The following is a 13,131-nucleotide window of genomic DNA, read 5'->3' as shown; positions in this document are numbered from 1 at the left end:
TTTTCCTCGCGGTCCCCCTGTGCTGTCTTTCCCTCGCGGTCCCCCTGTGCTGTCTTTTCCTTGCGGTCCCCCTGTGCTGTCTTTCCCTCGCGGTCCTCCTGTGCTGTCTTTCCCTCGTGGTTGTCAGCCTAGGAAGCTGACATTTGGGCACAATAGTGAGCAAGTGCTTTGGCAAAAACGTTATTTTTTCTTTTTTGGATTATTCAATTAATTGATTAATTACTTTATTATCGATTTATTAAGTACTTATTTAATTTCTCTCTCATCTAGGTAATATCTCAGGCACCTTTTGAGCTAGGAAGCTGATATTTGGGCATGACAGTGACCAAGTGATTTGTCTGTAAAGGGTATTTTTGTTTATTGATCAATTAATTGATTAATTATTTAATTTTTCAATTAATGACAATTTTCAAAAAGTTTCAGATTCAGATAAAACAGTGGTGGTATAGGGGTGCTATTAGCCAATTTATTACGAAATTAATTATTTTACGATCATTTTTTATTTGTTTGTTTGTTTGTTTGTATGTATGCTTGTCTGTGAGTGCGATAAATCGTGAACGCTTTCAGCTATCTTTGTCAAACTTTACCGAAGGATTCCGAAGGACAAAAGTGAGGCTGTCAATGTTATTTAACTATATATGTCAAAGGTCAAGGTGACAGTGATGCATTTACATAAAACATATTTTGGGCTCTATCGTGCTTAATATTTGGTGTGGAAAGATGTGGTGGTCAGCAAAATACCACCAAAGGGAAGGCCCTTTGGAATGTCAATGTTATTTGACTAAATATGTCAAAGGTCAAGGGTCTCTCAATTTTCATCATACATGTCAGGCTACCTACCGCCTGACGTCCTTTCTTGTTTGTTTGTCTGTTTGTGAACAGGATATCTCAAATAGTTGTGGACTGATTCGGACGAAATTTGGTGGTTAGGTTGGGTTTGTGACACGGACAAAATGATTAGATTTTGGTGTAGGTCCTGATCCAGATCTGTATCCGAGAATATATCTCAAAAAGTTATGGACAGATTTGGACGAAACTTGGTGGACAGGTTGGGTGTGTGACAAGGACGAATCGATTAGATTTTGGTGAAGATCTGAATATGGATTCGGATATGAGAATTTTTTAATTGATTCTTCACCATTGAGTGATTGGGCCAAAACGATATTAAAAAAAAAAAAAAAAAAAAAAAAACCCGCCAAAACGATATAAAAAAACCACCTTTAGAGGCCATTTTTCCCCGCAAAGCGGGGGTTGGCCTTTTTCGGGAACCGTGGTTGTTGTTGTTTTTTGGTCCCCTTTTTGAAGAGATGTTTTACGGCCGGATGCCCTTCCTGACGCCAACCATTTTTGCCGCCTTTAACGACAAACAGGGAATTACCAGTGAACTGGTACTCAATTAGCCGACCTCGGAAGGATGACAGGCTGAGTCAACCCCCCTGGCGTTAATTCAGCGATCGACCGGGATTCGAACCCAGGATCCTAGGATCCTAAGCCGGCACCCTAGCCGCTAGCCCAACACCAGGCTAGCCCAACACCAAAACGATATCTAGCATAATATTTCAAAAAGTTGTGTACGACTTGTGACGAAACTTGGGGGTTGAGTTAGGTAAGTGACAAGAATAAGGCGATTCAATTTTGGTTCACGTCCCGATCCAGATATGAGCTATTGGTGGGATACAAAACATAAACTGTTCAGCCTGGCAGAGGTATGCGCTCTCTACCGAGTGCCGTTCTAGTTTTTATCTTTAGTTCAGTTCCCAAACATTTTTGGGTGTGCCTCTTCCGAAAGAACCAAAATAGTTGTGGACCACCATGTACAACTAACATAGTAACAAAATGATAACACAAGCAACATGAACCACAGCATTCCATGAATGGTTGCTTCTAACACATGGAAAGTCCCTGTGTGTGGCATCCTTTGGTAGTGCGGGGAGGCTAATGTTACTTTTTGCCCCATGGACCACAGGTTGGGAACCATTGTGCTATAGTGGCTTGGCTTGTGGACTAGCTGAATGACAGGGCAATTTGAGTGATAGGAAACAAACATACATGGGATAAAGGGAAGTGGATGAGGTGGTAGGTGAGGTTTGTGTTTGGTATCAGGTCAAATTTGTTGAAAACAAACAGAGAGCTAGCAAGAGTAGAAGAGAGTGGTGAAGAATGGGGAATTACATGAGATTGTGATAAAGCAAGCACCTTAAAGAACAACGAGCTGATTGATACTCTTGGTACCCCACCTTTTGAATGGTATGAGGAATAAAGTGTAATGTGAAAGCTAAATCTTGAACGGTTTTTTGAAATATCGCGCAAACAAGCCAGGTTACTGAGATTGTTGCCATGGCAACATAATTCAGCCAATCACAGCTGTGATCTAATCAGATGTAGATATTGTCATGAGGAATAGATATCTACAATATGAAAGCTAAATGTTCAACGGTTTTTAAAATATTGCATACACAAAAGTACACGGACAGATTAATTGGTCGGTTGGACAGAGCTCATTACAATGTCCCCTGGTGTCTGACATTGTCGGAGGGGTGGGGAACGAAAGGGAAGGTGAGTTTGTAGAGATGTACATCTAGTTGTTACCGATTTTGATTGTGTTGCCATCCTTCTGAGATGTTTATTTGCTCGTTGATTTGTTTTTTTCGTCCACTTTTGAAAGGACAGTTACGATCCTTTTCTCAAACAAATCCAGAGACCAGGAAACTAAATTTTGCTTTCCGCTGCGGTCAATTTTAGTCAACGTCTGTGTCCATTTTTGTTTTTATCTTTTCTTTCTTCTGTTCAAGGTTTGCTCTGATAAACCACAAGGCTCTGGATGTACTCGGGACGCACTCGTCGCGTGCATTTCCCACTTTTGACCCGGTCTTGGATCCACACCACACACGTAAGACTGCCCGACCAAAGTGATGAAGCATTGAAGAGAATGCCGGGTCTCACTCAGATAGAGGTGGGAAATGGGGGTGGAGGGACTTCTGCCATTTCAAGGGTAGTCTTCTTTTGACAAGATTTGCATTTCCCATCCCAATACCTCTCCTTACTGCGTTGCCAAAATCAAAGATCATTTTTATGCACAATAAACTTACAAATCATCGTGTTGTTTTGAGTTCCAGCATAAAAATTGTGCATTGCGTTTTTAAGCAGGTGAAGCTTATAATTGCCGTCCGTATAAGTGTTAATCATTTAAAATTCAAATTCCCATCTTCGAATATTCCATATATTGGTTTTACTCATTTCACCCTTGCATTGTTATGTTGCATCTGGAGCTCTACGCGCTCATCTTGACCAAGTTGTCGTCGCAGGATGTCACACATGAGCCTCACATACAGAACCCTGCCTCTTGGATTATTGCACAGACTACGAGTAAGTGATGCATCTCGAGTGACTTGCCATTGGGGGAAGACGCACGTAGTGCTTGATACACTTTCAGCAATAACCGTTAAGGCTGGAGCTGTGCTTGCTGGATTTTTCAGCTTTGCACGCTGGGTGTTGCAGGCAATTACGACGGGCCTGGATTCATACCGGGGCACCTATGATTCCCAACTTATTGCACTGAGAGTAACCATTGAGTGGTTCATGGGTCGTCGACCTTAGAAAGGAAAATAAATGGCACTAGACCACTACATTGGTGTGGGTTAGGCAGGTAGTTTGTGCTTTTTCAGTGTACCAGCACTTGCACAAGCCAAGTATTTTGAGCATTGCATTTTGATTAATCCTTGTGTTTTACCTTATTGTGATAGATATTCTCTATTCCTCTTTCTTTCAAAATGTGTCAAGTTTGTGTTAACATTGCTTGGAATTTAAAATAAATGTTGTCTTTGTCTTCTCAAGTTTATAACTAATACTTGACTTTCAAAATGATGTATGAATGTTAAATGAGGCCTTTTGCACATGTGCTGCGTGTTTGTTTACAGTGACTTAATTCTGCTCACCGGGCACTTTTAACCTGCTGTTACTAGCACGAAATGTGTGATTCAAATTGCCCTTTTAACATAATTTTCAGCATTTAGATGAAAGAGCAGCAATTTCAAAATGGTTAACCATAATTGTTCTATTCCTGAATGCAAATCGGACTCATTGAAATATAGAAATACGAGAAATAACTGTGGATGAAAAGAGTCGCGTTCGTACCATTTCCTGTTAATACAATTATCTAGTGGCAGCTGTGGTTATAACACACGCACGCATACACACACACACACGCATACACACACACACACGCATTCACACACACACACACACACACACACACGAGAACAGACACTTCTCCTTTCACCAATAGATGCAAAAATCTATTATCGTTTATTTTGTGGCCCTGGAACCAAACAAAAAAGTATATACTGTATTTTTAACGGCACTCACAGCCGTTAGTATATACTCACCGTTATGTATGTAAAGTCGTTAGTATGTAAAAAGTATATACTCACCGGGAATGATCCCGGTGTGTACCCCGGCTTAGAATAGGTACACCGTATCCCTGCACATCGTAAGAGGCGACTAAGGGTTGGCGTCAGGAAGGGTATCCAGCCATAAAAACATTGCCTCAAACAGGGAACCATGATTGTCATGGGGCCCGCAAGGCTAATCCCTGCTCTAGCGGGGAAAAATGGCCTTAAAACGATCATTCATTCATTCATTCATTCACTCACAGCCCATCCAGCTCGCACTTTCCCCACCCCCTCCTCCTGAACATGATTAATCGCAAATATCATCCTTTTAAATTTACCCTGTACATCGACAAGCCCCAGATATGACCTTTCCATCCGTGTTAAGAAGCACTAAGTTTTGGGTAGAACGTGGCCATCTACGAACCTTTGGCCTTTCACAGGCCCACATCGTCTGGTCTTTTTGCAATACGGACTGCAAGGTATCAACTTTTTGGACAGGCTGATAAAGTTCTCCAAATCTATCATTGTGCAGAGGCACGTGCCTTTCTCGCAGGTACCTTTCCAAGTATTTTTGGCTTCTTTAAAAGATTGGTGAGTCGTTTGATGGTACGACTCACCAATTGTACCATGACCGTCCTTACCGTCCTTATCTGGCACTCACCACCCGTCCTTATCTGGCACGTATGATACACGTCCAAACAACTCGGATGGACTTTGTTACTTGGGGTTTCATGCCAAAAATGGGGTCCACCACGAGGATCTTATCCCTTTTTGTGGCCCATGCGCACATGCGTGCTGAGCAATCTGCAGCGGTTTACATCATTTTGAAAGTCGCGTATTGTAATTTCATCCACTAAAACTCCAGTCAGCAGGAAATGCTGAGGACATTCTGTGAATACAAGCAAGTTCTTGCAGCGATTGGACAAAGCTTGCTCTACACTACGCCTTTCTAGAGACCAGTCAATGACTGCTTGTAATTTGAGCTCCTAGCAGTAACTAGCTTAGTGGAGCACTTCAATAATTCTACAGGCCATAGTCTCAAGGTGCATATGCATGTCAGACACGAGGGGAATGAGTGCCACTTGTGATCGCCAATCCACGATCTTTTCCTCTCTTGCTCTCTGTCCATTCTCTAACTATTGCGGTCTTGTGTCGAAGCAGCACAAAAAAGTTCAGTCTTGTTGAAAGTTTTTTTCATTTAATGTGCAAAATCTTTATTAACAATACCTGATTAGATTTTTTTCTTTAAAGCACCAATGATAAGTAATGTACACGGAGGACTAATGTCCTATGTTATTAACATTCTGGCCTCAAGCATGCATGCAGCAGTAACTACAGACTTGCTTAATAGTCAAGCGCGAGCGTTGCATTGCGTTTCTTTTTGAATAGGTACTCAAACAATATGGCTGGTTCCAAATTTAAATGTATTGTGCAAATTGAGCTCTTGATAGCTCCAGCCAATACTTTTGACCGAGAATTCTCCAGGATAATATTTTTCCCTTTTATTCGTGGAACAGCATTAAACTTTTGTGTGATGGTAAAATATTTAAAATTTTCCTGCAAAGTTATGAGTTTTAAAACTTTTCCTGAAACTGGACTTGGTGATGATGGGTAAACAAAGAGCTGTTTTGAAACCATAAATACTACTAGTGTAGTAAGAGCTAAGAAGAAATGCAAGAAGTAAAATTGTACCTTAATATAAAACCCTGAGGTCAGCAAATGGTGCAAGGATTTCTTCTTCCAAGAAACTAGAAATTGCAAGAAGAGGAGCTTTATGTTTTAAAACTAAATGAGAAGTATGTTCGAGTGCATTTGCTAGCTTGCTGCAAAGGTATTGAGAATGCATTTGAGCAGAAAGGTGTGCAGGAAGTAGATGGACTACCCAGCTAACTCTGGCATTTGGTGATGTTACCTTTGACCCAGAAGCAGATCTGTGCATACTTCAATGGTGTGATGCGAACAGCTACATTGAAATCTGACTCGTATTCATTGCCCTCCTCGGCATTATCGAACCAGTGCTGCCCTGTAAAAATTCCGACAACCTTCCTTCTCCATTGGGGTTGAAGCCTGAGACGTGGCGATGCACCTCGGCTTGAGCCTGTGGCCGGCGTGGGTGCGTCGGCCCACTCTATGAGCCGAAGGTAAACCCCAGCCCCGCTGGCACCGGAGCGTGCGTCGCAACGTTGGTAGAGCAGCTCCGACGAAGCACGCTCCAGTGGACAGAAACGGTACACCATGTTTCCAGAGCGGTCGTCATCAAAGGCAGAGAAATGGAGACGGCCAGAAGTACGGCCAGAGCCGCCCATAGCGACTGCGTCGTTATCCATGTTCATTGGGGCAATGCCAAAGTCCAGTGATGGCTGACGTTGTTTTCGTTTGAGATGCAGCACGGCGTAGTCATAATCCAGGCCTGCCTCGGTTGTAAGTCCCTTTCCTGCTCCCAAATAAAAAGGGGGAAAAAACAAGGTCAGTTTTATTCCTCTAAAGTATTTTGCTCCTTACTTACGACTCCACAAATAAGAGGGCTCCTTGTTTCTGACTCGAGTCAATCACTTTCACTCTTTACGTTTTGGTACATTGATTAAAAAGGCTTCATTGCATGGTAGATAACCTGGCTTAGTACCAGTAAAGTAGTAAAAAAAAAAAAAATTGGGATGGGAAGTAAGGACGCTAAGTGGAAAAAGTGAACCTGTCGGTCATGTCGCACCTGTTGCTACATCAAATGAATGATGCTTTAGGTGTCCTGAAGAAAATTATGATCCATAGATTATATATTTAAATAGTTACAGATCTTGCGCTCATGAAGAAACAGTATAATCAATTAAACCTGCACAGAGGTGTTCATCAAAACGGTTTCATGCAAAGACTTTGAAATAAAAGGAAGATAATTGTGAAATTATTTTGCCAACATAAAGAAAAGTTTTGAAAATGGGAATTTTTTTTTTGCAATTGGGTTCAGCTATTTGGGGGATGTGGTTACACGGCGTTCTAGGTTGAGGTTTAATGCCCATGATGAACTAGAGCAAAGTCGATGGCGCACCATCGCAAATCCCCACGCTTCCCACCGAAAGCAAAGTTGAAAATATGGAAAAACGTTCCACCAGGAATAACCCACTGTCACAATTTGTGTTTTTTTAAATCCTATGTTTTGACCCCTGAGTGATCTCAAGTCCCCACAGCCTGGGGCATGAACCGAGGGTCAGATCCCAAAAAATCGTTACGTGTTTCATGTCTCCCAATGTTGATTGCATATACAAGGTTTCATTTAAAAAATGTTTAAAAACCTGCCCGTAATTGTATTTTTTGGTATTTGACCTTTTGAACCCACCTCAGGGGGCGAGGCCAATAAAGATACTGTTCTCATACCTTTGCGTCATGTGGTAACCATAACTATTCCCCTCCCACCGCCGTTTTTCCCCCAAAAAAGCATGGGGATAAAAATAAGGCACAAACCACCTGCAGGCTAGAGCAGGGAGAATACCCCTTTAATGAAGGTCATTAGTGAGTCAGCTGGGTTTTTTGACCAATCTTTGGCCACCCGTTGATTATCCTGCTATGAACTTGCCTGCGGAATCTTAAAATCCTTCATCCTGCTGCTGTCTACAGCACTTGAACCCACTATCCTGGGATTCAAGCCCAGCAGAAGCAACCGAACTGTTTGGCAAGATTTTACTTGAGCCTTCATAAGTCCTTGCGATGTTTGAGGGGTGGACGGATGGACGTTAAACTGGCATCCAAACTGCCCGGGCATTCGTTGGTGGACGATAAAGATCCCACGGTGTCCTTCGTGAAGAGTAGGAGAGCTACCGGCACCCTGAACAAATGACAAATTTCCACCCAAACCAGCAGAGGGCATTTCATCAGTAGCACAGCCACGCCCTCGAGTCCGGCAGCCAAAGGCCAAATTTCCCCCTGACCCCAAAATGTCTGATATAGATTTTTTCTCTGCTGATTTATTCATCTTTGGGGTGTATATAATGAGATCTAGGGTGGTGTGAACCTGTCACCCTTGAGCAGTTTTAAATATTCAAGATGGCGTCCAAGATGTCTGCCACGAAGGACTAAAATTCGAAAATTCCTATTATTTCAATGTTTTCTTCCACAGATAAATTATCTTTTGGCCAAGATATATGTTTTGGGGTCCAATAATTTCGATAGATAGGGTTTGAGAAGTATTGGATGTACCGTTGCTATGGTAACTAGCAATATGGCTAACATTAAGTCGGTAAAAGGTGGTAAAAATGGCAAAACTGCCATAAATTTCAAGAAAATGTTTATTCGAGCATTGTTTTTATTTCCTAGGTATATGCTAATGAATCATTAATGACTTGAACCAAATGAGGGACAGGGAAGGTCTTCCTGCGCAGACCTACCACAAGGAAGAGATGCCAGCCAGAATCAAGGCCGATGCCCAGGACAGGAATGCGCTGCGTGAGAAAGTAGAACTCAGCATAGATCCGCTAGATCCAGACCAGCATCAATATGGACTAGTCAATGTGGTGACTGGAAAGGTTGTAGTCCACCCATCAGTCAATGTCAACAATGCCGTCACTCTGGGTGAAAACCAAATGGAGACGTTCGAGAAAAGCTGGCCTGGTGGCTTTCATGATACCATAACCAAGACAGTGAATACAATGGCAATCACCCGGAAACACCTTAAAGTAGGTGAGGTAAAAGTTTTTGACACCGAGACTATCTATGCCAGAGCCATGGGACTGCAGTCTGACCCACGTAGCCTAGATGCTGACAGCATCATGGCTCATGAACTTTCACCTTATCCTACTTCCATGTTTGATGCAGATGGTCAGATGCGTGAAGCCAAAACCAAGGCCAACCTCAAGAATGCCATCAAAGTGGAGGTATCAAGCAGAAATGCTGAGACGGATGCAGAGGCATCATTCCTGGATGGTTGTGCAATACTATGGGTAGTACCATGGCCGACATCTGGCACAGTGCAAGACTATCTGGACCGATTCCGCAGTTACATCCAGGGACGCCTGAAGACTGACGTATATCTTGTGTTTGACAGGTGAGTCACTTCAAAAATAAAGGAATCAACGCCATTGTGATGTTCATTATAACAGATTTAAGCATGTACTGTAACCATAACCATACAAATTGACATGCATGTACCATTCTTATGAACACATTACATCCATCTGACAAAAAATGGTAGTAATCAGTTCACCTCAGTCTGCACTCTGGCCATATATGAGACAAGTTAAAGAGGGGCGCAACTTCATGCTGCAAATAAAATGGATGCCGTTTACATATCTGCGAATTACCCCTACCATACCAATTCTATACTTTCAGATACAAAGCAGACAGCACGAAGGACAGCACAAGGCAAGGACGAGACAAGGGAGCAAGCAGGGTGTATACTCTGCGGTGCACCACGCGTCTACCACCAGAGAAGGTCATTCTGACTGTCACCAGAAACAAGATGCAACTCATCGACCTAATATGCGAGGACATGGCATCCCACAAGGATGACTTCACACAGCACAAGCTTGTTCTCACTGGAAGTGACCATGTGCCAGTGGAGATTAATAGTGGTGTCATCATCAAGCGCCAGGACATGAAAACAACGCAGGAGGAGACGGATACCATTATTGTTCAACAAGTGGCAGAGGTGAAGGCTAAGAAAGTGCTTGTGGTTGCAGACGACGCTGACATCTTTGTTCTTCTGCTTCACTTCTGTTGCCAAGGTGACATACCAGCTTCAACCTCTGTCTTGATGGTTTCGCCAATTCATGGTCGTGCAGTGATTGATATCAATGCCACCGTTGACCAGCATCATGAAATCATCCCAGACCTGTTAGCAGCACATGGACTCACTGGTTGCGATATAGTGGCAACATACTTCGGAATTGGAAAGGCTGTGGCACTCAGAGTCCTGAGAGCTGGCGTTCATGCCCTAAGCTACATAGGTGACACAAGTCGCGTTCTGTCGGAGATCACCTCCCAGGCAACACCATTCATTCTGGCCTGTTATGGCCAGACTAAATGTACGTCATTGACAGAGGCACGCCACAAAATGTGGGCCAGCAAAGTGGGCCGGAGTGTGGCGGGTGCACCGGAGTGTGGCTTCCTTGCCTCCAACAAATGAGGCATTCAAGGAAAATGTGGCCCGCGCTCACCTTCAGGTGGCAGTCTGGAGGAATGCTCTGCAACCAGATCCACCGAGAATGGATCCAACAGCATTTGGATGGTCATGGGAAGATGGCTCCAAAACACTTTTCCCAACAACTCTTCCCAGTGACATCCCCCTAGCACCAGATGATTTACTGAAACTCGTCAGATGTTCTTGCAGTAGTGAGATCCCTTGCAAGACACAAATATGTGGTTGCAACAGTGCAAACCTTGCCTGCTCAGTTTTCTGTGCATGTCAGGGTGGCCAGGGTTGTTTCAACGAAAGAACAAAGCAGGCTCTACAGGCAGACGACGATGACGAAAATGACTAGATGTCTCTCAACTGAACCCGGGGACGTATACACATCTGTATCCATCTGCAAATACCCAATGACCCATTGTGTCAGAACATTACTTTTGTGACACCACTCTAAACTGAAATGCCTGCAAGCCAAAGATAGATTGTTTTCTAACATGAACATTCGTGTGTGCTCACGTAGTCTCTTTAATGGTAGTTGTCACCTACATGTAATCTATGGCATTCTCGATGCAATTCTATTTTTGATATTCTTTGCAATCTCTGTGGTCAATTTGATCGCATTTCCTGTGGTCATCTTGTATGGCCCTAAATGATAAAATCCACGAACAAATCATACTGCTCTATGTTGTTCATCTTTGATGATATGACGGTTTGTTTAGTTTCGGCCATCAAAGCGGTACTTTTGGAAGCTATTTAAAGTGGTTACCATGGCAACAGAAAATCTTAAACTCATTCATCCTTTTTATCGAATATATTGTAGTCAATTTTATATATACCTAGGAAATACAAAGAATGTTCTATTCATATTATCTTGGACGTTTTGCCATTTTTACCACCTTTTACCGACTTAATGGTAGCCATATTGCTAGTTACCATAGCAACGGTACATCCAATACTTCTCAAACCCTTTCTATCGAAATTATTGGACCCCAAAACATATATCTTGACCAAAAAATAATTTATCTGTGGCAGAAAACATTGAAATAATAGGAATTTTCGAATTTTAGTCCTTCGCGGCAGGCATCTTGGACGCCATCTTGAATATTTAAAATTGCTCAAGGGTGACAGGTTCACACCACCCTAGATCTCATTATATAATAATAATAATAATAATGCATTTATTTTATATAGCGCTTTTCAGGAAGCCCAAAGACGCTTTGACAGAGTGCAAAACATAACGCATAGCAAAACATAAAGACAATTGCAAAAAAAGAAGAATCAATAGGGAAATATTCAAAGCACAAAGGAGGGAGAAGGAGAGGAGATAGTCAGGGGTTAGATGCTGTGGGTTAAATGTTGAATGCAGTGTTGAACAGGTGGGTCTTGAGTGATGTTTTGAATGTGGTGAGTGAGGAGGAGTCTCTGATGGTGTGAGGTAGCGAGTTCCAGAGGGTGGGAGCAGCGATGGAGAAGGCCCTGTCCCCCCAGGATCTAAATTTGGTCCGGATGGGGGGGGTCAGGAGGTTGGTACCAGCAGAGCGGAGGTTGCGGGTGGGAGTGTGTCTGGAGAGGAGGTCAGCCAGGTAGGATGGGGCCAGGTTATGGAGGGCTTTGTAGGTCAAGAGGAGGATTTTGTACTGGATTCTCTGGGAGATGGGGAGCCAGTGAAGCTTGTAAAGGACGGGGGTGATGTGGTCACGGGTCCGGGAATGGGTGAGTAGACGGGCAGCGGAGTTCTGAATGTATTGGAGTTTATTGGTGATTGTTGAGGGTGAACCATAAAGGAGGCTATTGCAGTAGTCCAGACGGGAAGTGATGAAGGCGTGGATGAGGGTTTCTGCAGCCACAGAGGAGAGGGATGGACGGAGACGGGCGATGTTTTTCAGGTGGAAGAAGGCTGTCTTTGTGATCTGTTTAGTGTATTTGTCGAAGGAGAGGGTTTGGTCAAAGATGATGCCAAGATTCCGGATGTGAGGGGAGGTGGACACTGGGAAACCGTCGATGTTGAGGGCAAAGTTATGGGTGGACTTGGTGAGCGTTTTTGGGCCAATGATGATTATTTCAGATTTATCACAGTTAAGTTTGAGGAAGTTGATTTGAAGCCAGGATTTTATTTCAGTGATGCAGTTTGTCAGGATAGAGTGGGTGGCGGTGGAGATGGACTTGGTGGAGATGAAAAGCTGGATGTCATCGGCGAAGCAGTGGAATTGGAGACCATGACGGCGGATTAAGTGACCGAGGGGGGACAGGTAAAGGATAAAGAGGAGGGGGCCAAGAACTGAACCTTGGGGGACACCTTGGGGGAGGGGAGCAGTGGGGGATTTGCAGTTATTGATGGAGATGAACTGACGTCTGTCAGAGAGGTATGATTTAATCCAAGAGAGGGCAGTGCCGGTAATGTTAAAGGTGGTTTCAAGTCGGGTGAGGAGGATGGTGTGATCGATGGTGTCAAAGGCAGCGCTGAGGTCGAGGAGGATGAGAATGTTGAGGTTGCCAGCATCAGAGGAGAGGAGAAGGTCGTTGGTGATTTTGAGGAGAGCAGTTTCAGTACTGTGGTTGGACCGGAATCCGGATTGGAATGTTTCATACAGGTTATTGGCAGAGAGGTGATGCTTGAGTTGAGTGGCT

General features: G+C 43.4%; 3 protein-coding genes across 8 annotated transcripts in view; 2 read left to right on the top strand and 1 right to left on the bottom strand.

Moving 5' to 3' along the window:
* The window catches only part of TMEM135 (transmembrane protein 135), a 48,009-nt gene extending 44,176 nt beyond the window's left edge, over positions 1-3,833 (top strand). For all 5 annotated transcript variants that reach the window (XM_068135772.2, XM_068135775.2, XM_068135776.2 and 2 more), the window contains one exon: positions 2,793-3,833. In XM_068135772.2, coding sequence (XP_067991873.2) covers positions 2,793-2,913 — 121 coding nt within the window. In that variant the 3' untranslated portion in view covers positions 2,914-3,833. The remainder of the gene's footprint in view (positions 1-2,792) is intronic.
* A 1,734-nt stretch (positions 3,834-5,567) lies between these two features.
* LOC137439733 (serine protease 23) overlaps positions 5,568-13,131 on the bottom strand; it is a 56,843-nt gene continuing 49,279 nt past the window's right edge. For both annotated transcript variants that reach the window (XM_078768037.1, XM_078768038.1), the window contains exon 6: positions 5,568-6,825. In XM_078768037.1, the coding sequence (XP_078624163.1) occupies positions 6,278-6,825 (548 nt within the window). In that variant the 3' untranslated portion in view covers positions 5,568-6,277. The remainder of the gene's footprint in view (positions 6,826-13,131) is intronic.
* LOC137439730 (uncharacterized) lies at positions 8,639-11,177 on the top strand. The gene is made up of 2 exons (XM_068135771.2): positions 8,639-9,420; positions 9,705-11,177. Exons 1-2 carry the CDS (start codon positions 8,729-8,731, stop codon positions 10,498-10,500), a joined length of 1,488 nt encoding a protein of 495 aa, XP_067991872.2. The 5' UTR covers positions 8,639-8,728; the 3' UTR covers positions 10,501-11,177.

Source organism: Myxine glutinosa, chromosome 14, assembly GCF_964187855.1.
Source record: "Myxine glutinosa chromosome 14, kmMyxGlut1.1, whole genome shotgun sequence".
Lineage (NCBI taxonomy): Eukaryota > Metazoa > Chordata > Myxini > Myxiniformes > Myxinidae > Myxine > Myxine glutinosa.
The sequence above is the reverse complement of the archived record's forward strand: the minus strand, read 5'-3'. Positions and strand labels throughout refer to the sequence as shown.

Bases quoted from the DNA above. Each gene is read 5' to 3' on its own strand.
- LOC137439730 (XM_068135771.2), top strand. From the start codon at position 8,729: ATGAGGGACAGGGAAGGTCTTCCTGCGCAGACCTACCACAAGGAAGAG. The intron at 9,421-9,704 runs GTGAGTCACTTC...CTATACTTTCAG, and splicing joins GTATATCTTGTGTTTGACAG to ATACAAAGCAGACAGCACGA.